The following is a 15769-nucleotide window of genomic DNA, read 5'->3' as shown; positions in this document are numbered from 1 at the left end:
TTGTTTGATCAACATTGATTAGTATTGCTTAATATTGATGCCTGTGTGTCCAAACAGAAAAAATACAAATTTAAAATGGTTAAAATGGCAATTGTCAAATAATTACCAGTTGACTTTGTACCAACAGTTGTAGTCCCAACGTTTGTTTGGCCTGTTCCAAAAGTTGTTAACGTAGAAGTTGTACCAACAGCGATTGTTGTTTGCTGTGTAGCTACAGTGGTTGTAGACTGTTGTGTGGTACCTTCAGTAGTCGTTGGCTGTGATGTACCGACACTTGTTGTAGTACCTGGGGTAGGTGTTGGCTGTGATGTACCGACAGTTGTTGTACCTGGAGTAGGTGTTGCCTGTGATGTACCAACAGTTGTTGTAGGTTGTTGTGTGGTACCTGGAGAAGATGTTGGTTGTGATGTACCGACAGTTGTTGTACCTAGAGCAGGTGTTGCTTTTGATGTTACGACAATTGTTGTTGTACCTGGAGTAGGTGTGGCCTTTGTTGTACTGACAGTGGTTGTATGCTGTTGTGTGGTACCTGGAGTAGGTGTTGGTTGTGATGTACCGACAGTTGGTGTATGTTGTTGTGTGGTTCCTGTAGTAGATATTGGCTGTGATGTTATTGGTGTTGTCGATTGTTGTGTGGTACCTTCAGTAGGTGTTGTAGACGGTTGTGTTGTACCTGGAGTAGATGTTGGCTCTGATGAAATTGGTGTTGTCGATGTTTGTGTTGTACCTTGAGTAGGTGTTGTAGACTGTTGTGTGGTTCCTGGCGTAGATGTTCCTGTAGTGACTGGCATTGGTGATGTAGTAACTGGTGGAGCTGGTGGAGGTGGAGTGGTGGCAGTAGCAGTAGTGGTGCCAGTACTTACTGGGGTTGTTGCTAATTGTCATAAAAATACAGATAGTTTTGTAAGTCATAAGTCTACTTTATCAAAATATCATGCATTGAATTATGAGGCGCTAATTTTCAGCATCGACATTGTGAAAAGTAAAATAACAAAAATACCAAACTCCAAGGTACCTTTAAAACCAAATGCATAAAGTATAATACAACTGACAGTTACCATAACACCCCTTTCATATTATACTTGAAGTAGTAAATTACCAACGGGAATAACATAACCATTAAATGTCTATATATATACATGTCAAGCATATCAATATTCAGCTGCACATTACAAGAGATATCATTAAAAATTATTTTTAGCTTATTTTGAAATTGTCTTTGTTTTTTGTAAAACTAAGTCATACCTATTCTACCAATATGATTTTGTATTGTGTCTAGTGCATACATGTATATATGTGTTTTATCTTTAATGAGACACTTGCTATTAATCATATAAAGAAAAACTAACCTGTAGTTGTAGATGCTGTACTTGTACCTGAAATGAGAAGAATTTGTTTTTTAAAGGGATATGACAAAAAAATTACGATACTAATTAAAACTTCCAGTGACGAAGAGGCTAAAAATCCAAATATATCATACAGTAAAAAATATATAATAAATCAATTAAATTAAAGGTAAGGGATTATTTCTTTAATCAGTTCTTTCTTGGTATCTCATTGTTTTATCGATCTATGTTTTTAACAGACGTACCTGGTACATAACAGACTCTGAATTTTACATCTGAGACGCTTGGTGTAGATACAATGTCTTCCATCGGTGTTACATTGATGCGCATAGAGTCTGCATCTGTCATATTGAAATTCAATGTGAAGGTTTCTGTCACTTCTTTCGTTTGGTATGTTTGCTATAAATTCAAATAAGCATGTATCATCTTCTTTGTCTACACGATCGAGACTTCTGTTATGTATATGAGTGTACACATTTTCTTTATACATTTGTGTATATTTATTCATAGTAAGCGATGTCTAAATGACCACCAGAAAGACATTATAGTTAAATAATAACATAAATATCTTATAAAATAAGCGAGAGAATGCCAAAGGCTACTTAAAAATAAGATAATACATTCTTTATATTTGATACAAAGTAAAATCACAAAAATACTGAACTTAGAGGAAAATCAAATCGGAAGGTCCATAATCACATGGCAATATCAAATAAAAAACACATAAAAAACGAATGGACAAGAACTTTCATATTCCTGACTTGGTACAGGCATTTTCAAATGTAAAAAATGGTGGATTAAACCTGGTTTGTTTTATAGCGCTAACCCTCTCACTTTGATGACAGTCTCATCAAATTCCGTTATATTTACAATGATGCGTGAACTCAACAGACACAAAAAATAAAATAAATGATAACAATTTATCAGCATACCGATAATACATAATGAACTTTATAAGGACGGATCACATTAAAAGAAACAGCATTGTACTTACTGTTTCGGTGCTTATAACCTTTCCTTCTGAGTCTAGTAACTCCACTGTAATTGTCTCAATATTTAGGAGTTTCACCACAATATCAACAAATTCAACGGGATTATTTCTACCATTTATGACATATTCTATACTACTACCGCCAGTAGTTGGAGTCCAGCTACTTGATGATCCTTCAAATGCATTTACTGGTTCCTGGCCAGCTTTGCCATTAGTTGTTTTTATTTCAAGATCTTTGTCATCTCTGTTTTCATACTTGAAAGTTTTGGGATTCTCACACACTCCTAAAAAAATGTAACACAATAATTAAACAAACTTCTATGTCATTTGTGAAATTGCGAATACTCATCTCAGCAACAAAATATAGATAGTAGAAGTTGAATCCTTGAGAGGGGGCCCCGCTGTAGTTATAAGCAGTTGTGATTCAATTTTTAAAATGATCAAGCGTAGTTATTATCAATAGAAGGAATACATATTACGAATACATCTTATTAACATATCCATACAATCCTAATATTTTAAACTACCCAGACTGCAAAGGATTTACACAGGATTGACAATGTGTATGGCCATGTAGTTGATTGTATTGTTTTCTAGAAGCACACAGAAATTTCAGTAGTCACTTTTAAGGGAAATTAAGTTTTAAAGCGGATTGTTTTTTATAGGCCTTTGGGCGACAAATCGATGTTTTCTGAACTTATTATATAAATTAAAGACGTCATTAAAGAACATTGAAAATTTCAAATTAAAGTGTTACATTTACATTCACGAATCTATTGTACGATACAGTTTGTTTGTGTCTATTTCACCGGGTGTTTTTATTTCCAACTGGTTTTTTTAATGAGTGTGGATCCAAAGGGGGTGATACAACTGACGATTATCCTGCTGACGCAGCTAAACTCTCAATTTGAAAAAAAGTAACGTCATAGTGATGCGGACATTTAGTAATGGAGTTTAATAAGCTATCATTGTAATAGTAATGATTATTTGATTACATATTGTCGGGTTATTGATATTGTATTACTTCCACTGTTGTTTTTCTGACCAATTCATTTTGTTAGTATTACAACTCTAATATATTTGATTTACATAACGTTTTTAACGAGGAACTTTTAGTAGAATGTTCAAATATTTATCTTCACGTATTTCATATCTCAAACTGTATGTTATCTGGTATCCTATCGTACTGGTATTCATTTTGTCTATATGTTATGTTTTATTAAGGATGTCTGCTGCTCTAATTTAAAATAACAAGGATTTCATGTGGTTGCTTAAAATGAAAACAACTTTGATATTTAAACAAAATAAAGTAATAAAATCATTAGTCTCGTGTGTAGTTTTCAAAATACGAGACATTCAGAAAATGGCGGGAAAAGGGTTTTCTTCAGACTTTACTATTTGTTAACATTGGAATTGTTTTTTACCCTTAAAACCAAGAAAAAATAACAAGGATTTCATGCCGCCGGATCACTAAATCTTAAATGATCTATTGAACAGATTTATGAAGACAAAAGTGGGGTGTCGTGTAAAAAAAAATTAAATACATTTGGATGGATAAAACCTGAGAAAATCGAAAATATGACAAGAATTCAAAAACATGACCAGCAGACATCCTTAATTTATGATGTTTAAAGTATTTTTTCGCAATTTGTTTAACATTCAAAATATCTTTAGTTCTCGAACTGTTTATGCATATGTTCAAAGCATGATCTCTGCAAGTATCTTATTGAAGGATAAATTATATAAAAAAAATATTATATAAAATTAACTTACCTATTTTTGGTGTAGTAGTGCTAGGTACTGTTTCTAAAAAGAAAAATACAATGTTTCAACAAAATGCAAGAATTGAATAAAATCAATATTTGCACTTTTGCATTCTATTATCTACATGCAATCTTAGCTGACATTCCTGTGGTGGAGTTAAGTTGAAGGTTTTTGAAATAAATTAATGTAGCACTCAGTTTTCCTTCTATCAACTACATGCAACTTCAGCTCACACTTCTGTGGTGGATATTGTGGTTTAGGAAACAAATGAATTGAGCACCCAGTTCTTCTATCATTTACATGTAATCTTAGCTCACACTCATGAGGTAAAGGTGGAGCTTTAGGAAACAAATGAATTGAGCACCCAGTTCTTCTATCATTTACATGTAATCTTAGCTCACACTCATGAGGTAAAGGTGGAGCTTTAGGAAACAAATGAATTGAGCACCCAGTTCTTCTATCATTTACATGTAATCTTAGCTCACACTCATGAGGTAAAGGTGGAGCTTTAGAAAACAAATGAATTGAGCACCCAGTTCTTCTATCATTTACATGTAATCTTAGCTCACACTCATGAGGTAAAGGTGGAGCTTTAGGAAACAAATGAATTGAGCACCCAGTTCTTCTATCATTTACATGTAATCTTAGCTCACACTCATGAGGTAAAGGTGGAGCTTTAGGAAACAAATGAATTGAGCACCCAGTTTTTTTATCTTATCTTATTCATAAGTGAAAGATCTCATTTTATTTTAGGTTTGGCTAGCCACAAAACAAGGTTGAATCCACCATTTTTTTCTTAAAATGGCCCGTACCAAGTCAGGAAACTGGCCATTATTATAGTTCGTTTCTGTATGTGTTACAATTTAGTGTTGTATTTCTGTTGCGTTAAATTCTCTTCTTCTATTTGATGTGTTTTCCTCAATTTAAGTTTGTGACGCGGATTTGGTAGTTTCCCAACAATTAATGAATTCCGAACAGGGGTATTCCAGCGTTGCCTTAGTAAGCATTACATTTTTTAACGTACACATAAAGAATATACATAATGCAATTTTTGTAATATATTTACTGTTATCTTCTGACAGAAGTCTTACCTGTTTGTGTGACACCATAAGTAGTTGTAATACCTGGTGTAGTTTGAGTTGTTGCTGTTGTCGTCAGTAATTCAGTTGTGGATTGTATAGTAGTACCTTAGGTAAATACATATATCTTTATAAATATATCTTCTTTTTTATATCAAATTACATATGAATCATGTCTATCAGTAATTGTACACAAAAACGGTAAATATTTTTAATGAAGGACAATATATGTTTTAACCTTATTGCAATCAGCTTATCTGCTAAATAGTAAACAGCAACCTCACCAAGTATATATACATATGCATATAAGGAAAACAGGAGTAACACCTCTTTTCACGAAGGATAATCATAAAACAAGTATGTGTTATTCTATAACTTGCCTTAAGGATCTGATCCTAATAAAAAGTCAAAAATTTACAACAGATGGAGAGCAAATAAAAACGAAGGATTCCTGACAAGAGGAGGGATGCATTATAAGTATGATAATTGTCAAACATTAGTGACAAACTAAAATTACCTTTCTTCGTGTATTTGTTTTCAACCAATTATGATAATTAATATTACTGAAATATGACACGTGATAAATAACATTTTTTTTGTTTCTTGTTTCTAGAATAAATGAGAAATTTAAAGTTGTTAACACTGAAAGTAAAAAGATAGAAATAAGTATATAAGAAATTAATAAAAGCGATCTCAAAATTACATTTATACCCAAAACAAGACTTTTAAGTTTCTTATGAACAAAGTGACCACAAGGAGCTAAATTGTGTACTGCATGTGTGCAGTCATGAAAATACATTGACTTTTTCAAATGTTTTTTGATGATTTTGTGTATACTAAACGGTTGTTGACATAATTGTATACCTGGTATCTTTGATAATATATGTCTTACCTGTCATGAAACAAGCTCGTAATTCTACTTCCAATAAGTAGTCAAGATTACTATCTACTTTATCAATAACACTGACAATAACTTTGACTGCAAACGTGTCCTTTTCAAAAGTCACTAGTTCATCTCCCTGATATACCTTAAAATTCAAACAATTAGGTTTAAATCATATTGAAATCCAAGAAGGACAAAAGAGATACCAACGCATAAAAAAGCCACTGTTTATAGAAAAACCTTTGAATAGATTATAAATGTTGGAAATGCAATGGATATAGATAAATTTTACGATTTCTTTGTGTGTACATCTTATAACATTTGTAAATATGATAATTAAATGTATATCACGAGTGCGAAAGACAAGTTTTCTATATGTTTATTATTTCATAAAATAATATTTTTAACAAGAATGTGTCCATTGTACACGGATGCTTCACTCACACTATCATTTTTCCTGTTCAGTGGACCGTGAAATTGGGATCCAAACTTTAAATTGGAATTAAAACTAGAAAAATCATATCATAGTGAACATGTGTACAAAGTTTCAAATTGATTTGACTTCAACTTTATCATAAACTACCCTGACCCAAAACTTTAACCTAAATATCATTTTCTACGTTCAGTTGACCGTGAAATTGGGATCAAAACTTTAATTTGGCATAATATTGGAAAGATCATATCATGGAGAACATGTTTACTAAGTTTCAAGTTGATTTGACTTGATCTTCATGAAAAACTACCTTGACCAAAAACTTTAACCTGGAGCGGGACGAACAGACATACGCACGAGGTCACAGACCAGAAAACATAATGCCCCTCTTCTATCGTAGGTGGGGCATACACAATGGATTGCCACAAAAATGAGACATTGCTCATGAATGAATGTATATAAGAATCGTAATCATTGTTTCCACTGACTGTGTCACTCTGCTCTGCTCTTCATATAATTGTAAATCACAGCTTCGTAATGTCCAATACAAATACAGTGACCTGGCCTTCATAACCTTGACCCAGACAAATAACTGAAGTCACAATGGATGAACCAACGTTGAAATGTTGACCCGAACTCATCAAGTTATATCCGGATTTGATGATTAATCAAAGAAAACAACTTTTTGACTATGCACATACACAAATACAATACTCTAAATTGGCAGTTTTCTGCATATTGATACTTTGAAATGTACAATATCAGCTGCTCAGCAAAATCTGAAGCCTTATCTCGTTTTTTGGCGCTCATTTGACAAAACAGCTTGATTGTGACTCGCAGCTGATATTTTACAATGTTTATATGCAGGCATCATAAATTGAGGTTTTATCGAGCTTAGTTTTCAAGTCGATCATTTAAACATATCAACGCCCTTACACAAGAATTTTATCCTTGTCCGAAAAAAGCACAACTCATTATTTTATATTGGGAACATATTTTTGTTGATTCATTTTTTACGCACGAATTTTTAACAGAGTACAAATTACTTAATGTAATATCTATATGCAGACCTTTGCACAACTACTATATCATATGTATCAACAAGACCACATGATTCTCAATACACAAAAAATATATATGCTAAGGTTCAGTAAGACTTTAAAAATACTTCAATGGTCAAACAAAACTGATAATAGGGAATTGTTCAACGATTTTGGATAAGAAATTCAAGTGACAGTACATACATATTACTATCAAGAACAAAACCACAATAGTTTGGCATCTTTAAACCTGTCCAAGCATTGATAAGAAGTTAATTTTTCCAAACCTAAACAATGAATTTATAAATAAATTGTTAAAAAGATTTTGTTTTGGACAGAAAAAAAATAATGCAAAATAAAAAGACGACTTATATCATAGAACGCTATTTCACATTATTGAAATTGAATAAACCCATACCTTTCCACCTAAATATGGCTCTGGAGTTTCTCCATCAATCTTTACCAGTAAAACACTGAATGTTTTAATATTACTTTCGTCAGGTTTTACAAATTTGATAGATCCAAGCTGAGTAGATTTCCCAAGATTTATTTCGACATTTGCTTGGCTTTCCTTTATTGACAACATCTTCCCACCAGGACGGATATCTTCAACATCTGTTTGTTCGTTTACTTTGATGTCTGGCGTGAGAGATGGATTTGTCATACCTTCAACATCTGTGCATACGTTTGGTTTTTCTGTGCTTGGAGTTGACGCTGTAGTTTGTGCTTAAATAAAATAGTATTTGTTTATTCATCTAAAACTTAAAACATCTAAGATTACTAATGCAAAGTATCAAAATTAGTAGTAGTAGTTTTATAACAAGTTTTCTATAAAAAAAAATATAACAAGAACTAAAATGATCGATATAAATCAAGTATAACAAAACACTATATTGATATGGATAATTAAACCGTTGTCGTACCAGTTTTCTAAGAATTTATAAACATTATTTGATACCGATTTTATTGAGCATGTGCTATATAGATGAATTTGTGCTTTCGAGTCTATAACATTTTTAGCAATATTGATGACAATTGAATTTAACAAATGATATCAAGCAAATTTACCATTGTTTACCAGATAATAAAAATGAGCACCAAATTAATCATTACTGCAGATGTAATGCGGAAATGTGTGTCTCTGTCATAGGTAGGCATATTTTTTTTATAATATTTATACAGAGAGACAAAGTTAACTGAGCAACACTTGCTTTTACCACGTTACCTTTAACTTTCAAGAGGTATAGAGCAATTGTTTTCAATACAAGTAAAGATTATAGAACTAAATGCTGTTATATATTTACTTAAATTACTTGATTATTTTTTTTTGATTATAATCTTTTTCCCCAGCTTATCTATTTTTTCTAGAATGTAAAATTCTTTTACAATAGTGAATATTTGTATCATTCATACTTAATCTTGAGCGTAACTAAATGTTATAGAAAAAAGTTATAGAAGCCGTAAATGTACCTACGGATAATTAAATGGAGAACAGAAAAAAATAATCAACATAATTTGTGGGTTGGTCATGAATACAGTATTATACGCTGTTATTTAATAGGATAGTTTAATGTTAAGGAATAATTTTCCTGTATAAAGTTCTGGTTTGAAGAACTGCTTAGGGGTATCTGACTAAGATATAAGATGTGATACTGTTTATGTTGTTGACTGCTGTGTACTACCTGGAGTATGTGTTGACTGTGATGTACCAACAATAGTTGTTGTACCTGGAGTAAGTGTTTGCTGTGATGTACCGACAGTGGTTGTTGTACCTGGAGTAGGTGTCAGTGATGATGTACCGACAGTGGTTGTACCTGGAGAAGGTGTTGCCTGTGATGTACTAACAATTGTTGTAGTTCCTGTAGTAGGTGGTGACTGTGATGTACCAACAGTGGTTGTTGTACCTGGAGTAGGTGTTTGCTGTGATGTTCCAACAGTGGTTGTACCTGGAGTAGGTGTTTGCTGTGATGTACCAACAGTAGTTGTTAAACCTGGAGTAGGTGTTTCCTGTGATGTACCACCAGTAGATGTTGTACCTGGAGTAGGTGTTGGCTGTGATGTACCAACAGTGGTTGTACCTGGAGTAGTTGTTGGCTGTGATGTACCAACAGTGGTTGTAGTACCTTGAGTAGGTGTTGGATGTGTTGTACCAACAGTGGTTGTACCTGGAGCAGGTGTTGGCTGTGATGTACCGACAGTGGTTGTACCTAGAGTAGATGTTATCTGTGATGTACCAACAGTTGTTGTACCTGGAGTAGGTGTTGGCTGTGATGTACCAACAGTTGTTGTACCTGGAGTAGGTGTTGGCTGTGATGTACCAACAGTCGTTGTACCTGGAGTAGGTGTTGGCTGTGATGTACCAACAGTCGTTGTACCTGGAGTAGGTGTTGGATGTGTTGTACCAACAGTGGTTGTACCTGGAGCAGGTGTTGGCTGTGATGTAACAACAGTGGTTGTACCTGGAGTAGGTGATGGATGTGTTGTACCAACAGTGGTTGTACCTGGAGCAGGTGTTGGCTGTGATGTACCGACAGTGGTTGTAGTACCTGGAGTAGGTGTTGGATGTGTTGTACCAACAGTGGTTGTACCTGGAGCAGGTGTTGCCTGTGATGTACCAACAGTGGTTGTACCTAGAGTAGATGTTATCTGTGATGTACCAACAGTTGTTGTACCTGGAGTAGGTGTTGGCTGTGATGTACCAACAGTTGTTGTACCTGGAGTAGGTGTTGGCTGTGATGTACCGACAGTGGTTGTAGTACCTGGAGTAGGTGTTGGCTGTGATGTACCAACAGTTGTTGTACCTGGAGTAGGTGTTGGCTGTGATGTACCAACAGTTGTTGTACCTTCAGTAGTTGTTGTACCGATAGTTGTTGTTGTACCTTCAGTCGGTGTTGTACCGACAGTGGTTGTCGTACCTGTAGTAGGTGTTGACTGTGATGTACCGACAGTGGTTGTACCTGGTGTAGGTGTTGGCTGTGATGTACCGACTGTGGTTGTACCTGGAGTAGATGTTGTACCAACAGTGGTTGTAGTACCTGGAGTAGGTGTTGGCTGTGATGTACCGACAGTTGTTGTTCCTAGGGTAGGTGTATGCTGTGATGTACCGACAGTTGTGGTACCTGGAGTAGGTGTTGGCTGTGATGTACCGACAGTGGTTGTAGTACCTGGAGTAGGTGTTGGCTGTGATGTACCGACAGTGGTTGAACCTGGAGTTGGTGTTGGCTGTGATGTACCAACAGTTGTTGTAGTACCTAGGCTAGATGTTATCTGTGATGTACCAACAGTGGTTGTACCTTGAGTAGGTGTTTGCTGTGATGTACCGACAGTTGTTGTTGTACCTTCAGTAGGTGTTGTACCGACAGTGGTTGTACCAACAGAGGTTGTAGTACCTGGAGTAGGTGTTTCCTGGGTTGTACCAACAGTGGTAGTAACTGGAGTAGTAGTTGGTTCTGATGACACTGGCGTGGTCGTTGACTGGTGAGTAATACTTGGTGTTGGTGGCATTGGAGGTGTTGTGGGTACGGCTGCTGTTGTTTCACCTTGATTGGAATTTGTATTGCAATTATTAATAATAATAAATCAATATCTTAATATTTTACAGCTTTAAATTGACGATAAGACAACTAAGTTTTGCTTGTTTTTCATTGAACTACTGCATATTCAGAAAATATGTTACTTTTCATATTTATAATCATATATGCATTTCATCATATCGATGATGTCAACACCATGTCAAATACAATTTAAAGTTTTGAATTTTGAAAACAGAAAAAACTTAATGATAATTTGGTATCTTTCTACATGTTTTATCGTGATTTTTTGGTTTGTTTGATCAATATTGATTAGTATTGATGATCGTATGTCCAATTAGGTTAATACACATTTAATAGGATAACATGGAAAGTGAAAATAATTACCAGTTGACATTGTGCCAACAGTTGTAGTCCCAACATTTGTTTGGCCTGTTCCATAAGTTGTTGTAGACTGTTGTGTGGTACCTGGAGTAGGTGTTGCTTGTGATGTACCGACAGTGGTTGTAGGTTGTTGTGTGGTACCTGGAGTAGGTGTTGGCTGTGATGTACCGACGGTGGTTGTCGTTCCTGGAGTAGGTGTTGGCTGTGATGTACCGACAGTGGTTGTAGTACCTGGAGTAGGTGTTGACTGTGATGTACCAACAGTGGTTGTTGTACCTGGAGTAGGTGTTTGCTGTGATGTACCAACAGTAGTTGTTAAACCTGGAGTAGGTGTTTGCTGTGATGTACCACCAGTAGATGTTGTACCTGGAGTAGGAGTTGGCTGTGATGTACCAACAGTGGTTGTACCTGGAGTAGTTGTTGGCTGTGATGTACCAACAGTGGTTGTTCCTGGAGTAGGTGTTGGCTGTGATGTACCAACAGTGGTTGTAGTACCTTGAGTAGGTGTTGGATGTGTTGTACCAACAGTGGTTGTACCTGGAGCAGGTGTTGGCTGTGATGTACTGACAGTGGTTGTACCTAGAGTAGATGTTATCTGTGATGTACCAACAGTTGTTGTACCTGGAGTAGGTGTTGGCTGTGATGTACCAACAGTTGTTGTACCTGGAGTAGGTGTTGGCTGTGATGTACCAACAGTCGTTGTACCTGGAGTAGGTGTTGGCTGTGATGTACCAACAGTGGTTGTACCTGGAGTAGGTGTTGGATGTGTTGTACCAACAGTGGTTGTACCTGGAGCAGGTGTTGGCTGTGATGTACCGACAGTGGTTGTACCTAGAGTAGATGTTATCTGTGATGTACCAACAGTTGTTGTACCTGGAGTAGGTGTTGGCTGTGATGTACCAACAGTTGTTGTACCTGGAGTAGGTGTTGGCTGTGATGTACCAACAGTTGTTGTACCTGGAGTAGGTGTTGGCTGTGATGTACCAACAGTTGTTGTAACTTCAGTAGTTGTTGTACCAACAGTTGTTGTTGTACCTTCAGTCGGTGTTGTACCGACAGTGGTTGTACCGACAGTGGTTGTAGTACCTGGAGTAGGTGTTGGCTGTGATGTACCAACAGTTGTTGTACCTGGAGTAGGTGTTGGCTGTGATGTACCAACAGTTGTTGTACCTTCAGTAGTTGTTGTACCGACAGTTGTTGTTGTACCTTCAGTCGGTGTTGTACCGACAGTGGTTGTACCGACAGTGGTTGTCGTACCTGTAGTAGGTGTTGACTGTGATGTACCGACAGTGGTTGTACCTGGTGTAGGTGTTGGCTGTGATGTACCGACTGTGGTTGTACCTGGAGTAGATGTTGTACCAACAGTGGTTGTAGTACCTGGAGTAGGTGTTGGCTGTGATGTACCGACAGTTGTTGTTCCTAGGGTAGGTGTTGGCTTTGATGTACCGACAGTTGTGGTACCTGGAGTAGGTGTTGGCTGTGATGTACCGACAGTGGTTGTACCTGGAGTAGGTGTTGGCTGTGATGTACCGACAGTGGTTGTAGTACCTGGAGTAGGTGTTGGCTGTGATGTACCGACAGTTGTTGTTCCTGGAGTTGGTGTTGGCTGTGATGTACCAACAGTTGTTGTAGTACCTAGGCTAGATGTTATCTGTGATGTACCAACAGTGGTTGTACCTTGAGTAGGTGTTTGCTGTGATGTACCGACAGTTGTTGTTGTACCTTCAGTAGGTGTTGTACCGACAGTGGTTGTACCAACAGAGGTTGTAGTACCTGGAGTAGGTGTTTCCTGGGTTGTACCAACAGTGGTAGTAACTGGAGTAGTAGTTTGTTCTGATGACACTGGCGTGGTCGTTGACTGGTGAGTAATACTTGGTGTTGGTGGCATTGGAGGTGTTGTGGGTACGGCTGCTGTTGTTTCACCTTGATTGGAATTTGTATTGCAATTATTAATAATAATAAATCAATATCTTAATATTTTACAGCTTTAAATTGACGATAAGACAACTAAGTTTTGCTTGTTTTTCATTGAACTACTGCATATTCAGAAAATATGTTACTTTTCATATTTATAATCATAATTGCATTTCATCATATCGATGATGTCAACACCATGTCAAATACAATTTAAAGTTTTGAATTTTGAAAACAGAAAAAACTTAATGATAATTTGGTATCTTTCTACATGTTTTATCGTGATTTTTTGGTTTGTTTGATCAATATTGATTAGTATTGATGATCGTATGTCCAATTAGGTTAATACACATTTAATAGGATAACATGGAAAGTGAAAATAATTACCAGTTGACATTGTGCCAACAGTTGTAGTCCCAACATTTGTTTGGCCTGTTCCATAAGTTGTTGTAGACTGTTGTGTGGTACCTGGAGTAGGTGTTGCTTGTGATGTACCGACAGTGGTTGTAGGTTGTTGTGTGGTACCTGGAGTAGGTGTTGGCTGTGATGTACCGACGGTGGTTGTCGTTCCTGGAGTAGGTGTTGGCTGTGATGTACCGACAGTGGTTGTAGTACCTGGAGTAGGTGTTGACTGTGATGTACCAACAGTGGTTGTTGTACCTGGAGTAGGTGTTTGCTGTGATGTTCCAACAGTGGTTGTACCTGGAGTAGGTGTTTGCTGTGATGTACCAACAGTAGTTGTTAAACCTGGAGTAGGTGTTTGCTGTGATGTACCACCAGTAGATGTTGTACCTGGAGTAGGAGTTGGCTGTGATGTACCAACAGTGGTTGTACCTGGAGTAGTTGTTGGCTGTGATGTACCAACAGTGGTTGTTCCTGGAGTAGGTGTTGGCTGTGATGTACCAACAGTGGTTGTAGTACCTTGAGTAGGTGTTGGATGTGTTGTACCAACAGTGGTTGTACCTGGAGCAGGTGTTGGCTGTGATGTACCGACAGTGGTTGTACCTAGAGTAGATGTTATCTGTGATGTACCAACAGTTGTTGTACCTGGAGTAGGTGTTGGCTGTGATGTACCAACAGTTGTTGTACCTGGAGTAGGTGTTGGCTGTGATGTACCAACAGTCGTTGTACCTGGAGTAGGTGTTGGCTGTGATGTACCAACAGTGGTTGTACCTGGAGTAGGTGTTGGATGTGTTGTACCAACAGTGGTTGTACCTGGAGCAGGTGTTGGCTGTGATGTACCGACAGTGGTTGTACCTAGAGTAGATGTTATCTGTGATGTACCAACAGTTGTTGTACCTGGAGTAGGTGTTGGCTGTGATGTACCAACAGTTGTTGTACCTGGAGCAGGTGTTGGCTGTGATGTACCAACAGTTGTTGTACCTGGAGTAGGTGTTGGCTGTGATGTACCAACAGTTGTTGTAACTTCAGTAGTTGTTGTACCGACAGTTGTTGTTGTACCTTCAGTCGGTGTTGTACCGACAGTGGTTGTACCGACAGTGGTTGTAGTACCTGGAGTAGGTGTTGGCTGTGATGTACCAACAGTTGTTGTACCTGGAGTAGGTGTTGGCTGTGATGTACCAACAGTTGTTGTACCTTCAGTAGTTGTTGTACCGACAGTTGTTGTTGTACCTTCAGTCGGTGTTGTACCGACAGTGGTTGTACCGACAGTGGTTGTCGTACCTGTAGTAGGTGTTGACTGTGATGTACCGACAGTGGTTGTACCTGGTGTAGGTGTTGGCTGTGATGTACCGACTGTGGTTGTACCTGGAGTAGATGTTGTACCAACAGTGGTTGTAGTACCTGGAGTAGGTGTTGGCTGTGATGTACCGACAGTTGTTGTTCCTAGGGTAGGTGTTGGCTTTGATGTACCGACAGTTGTGGTACCTGGAGTAGGTGTTGGCTGTGATGTACCGACAGTGGTTGTACCTGGAGTAGGTGTTGGCTGTGATGTACCGACAGTGGTTGTAGTACCTGGAGTAGGTGTTGGCTGTGATGTACCGACAGTTGTTGTTCCTGGAGTTGGTGTTGGCTGTGATGTACCAACAGTTGTTGTAGTACCTAGGCTAGATGTTATCTGTGATGTACCAACAGTGGTTGTACCTTGAGTAGGTGTTTGCTGTGATGTACCGACAGTTGTTGTTGTACCTTCAGTAGGTGTTGTACCGACAGTGGTTGTACCAACAGAGGTTGTAGTACCTGGAGTAGGTGTTTCCTGGGTTGTACCAACAGTGGTAGTAACTGGAGTAGTAGTTTGTTCTGATGACACTGGCGTGGTCGTTGACTGGTGAGTAATACTTGGTGTTGGTGGCATTGGAGGTGTTGTGGGTACGGCTGCTGTTGTTTCACCTTGATTGGAATTTGTATTGCAATTATTAATAATAATAAATCAATATCTTAATATT

The 15769-nt window shown here is 37.3% G+C and overlaps 1 protein-coding gene across 1 annotated transcript in view; it reads right to left on the bottom strand.

The window, feature by feature from the left end:
- The window catches only part of LOC134706707 (mucin-19-like), a 263376-nt gene that overhangs the window by 29037 nt on the left and 218570 nt on the right, over positions 1–15769 (bottom strand). The window contains exons 56-66 of the mRNA XM_063565889.1: positions 13752–15605; positions 12015–13373; positions 9219–10829; positions 7955–8262; positions 6073–6208; positions 5193–5288; positions 4111–4143; positions 2341–2621; positions 1592–1745; positions 1350–1376; positions 107–874 (exon numbers count right to left, since the gene is read on the bottom strand). Coding sequence (XP_063421959.1) covers positions 107–874; positions 1350–1376; positions 1592–1745; positions 2341–2621; positions 4111–4143; positions 5193–5288; positions 6073–6208; positions 7955–8262; positions 9219–10829; positions 12015–13373; positions 13752–15605 — 6627 coding nt within the window. The remainder of the gene's footprint in view (positions 1–106; positions 875–1349; positions 1377–1591; positions 1746–2340; positions 2622–4110; positions 4144–5192; positions 5289–6072; positions 6209–7954; positions 8263–9218; positions 10830–12014; positions 13374–13751; positions 15606–15769) is intronic.

Source organism: Mytilus trossulus, chromosome 2 (genome assembly GCF_036588685.1).
Source record: "Mytilus trossulus isolate FHL-02 chromosome 2, PNRI_Mtr1.1.1.hap1, whole genome shotgun sequence".
Taxonomy (NCBI): domain Eukaryota; kingdom Metazoa; phylum Mollusca; class Bivalvia; order Mytilida; family Mytilidae; genus Mytilus; species Mytilus trossulus.
This window is presented reverse-complemented; position numbering and strand designations above follow the sequence as displayed.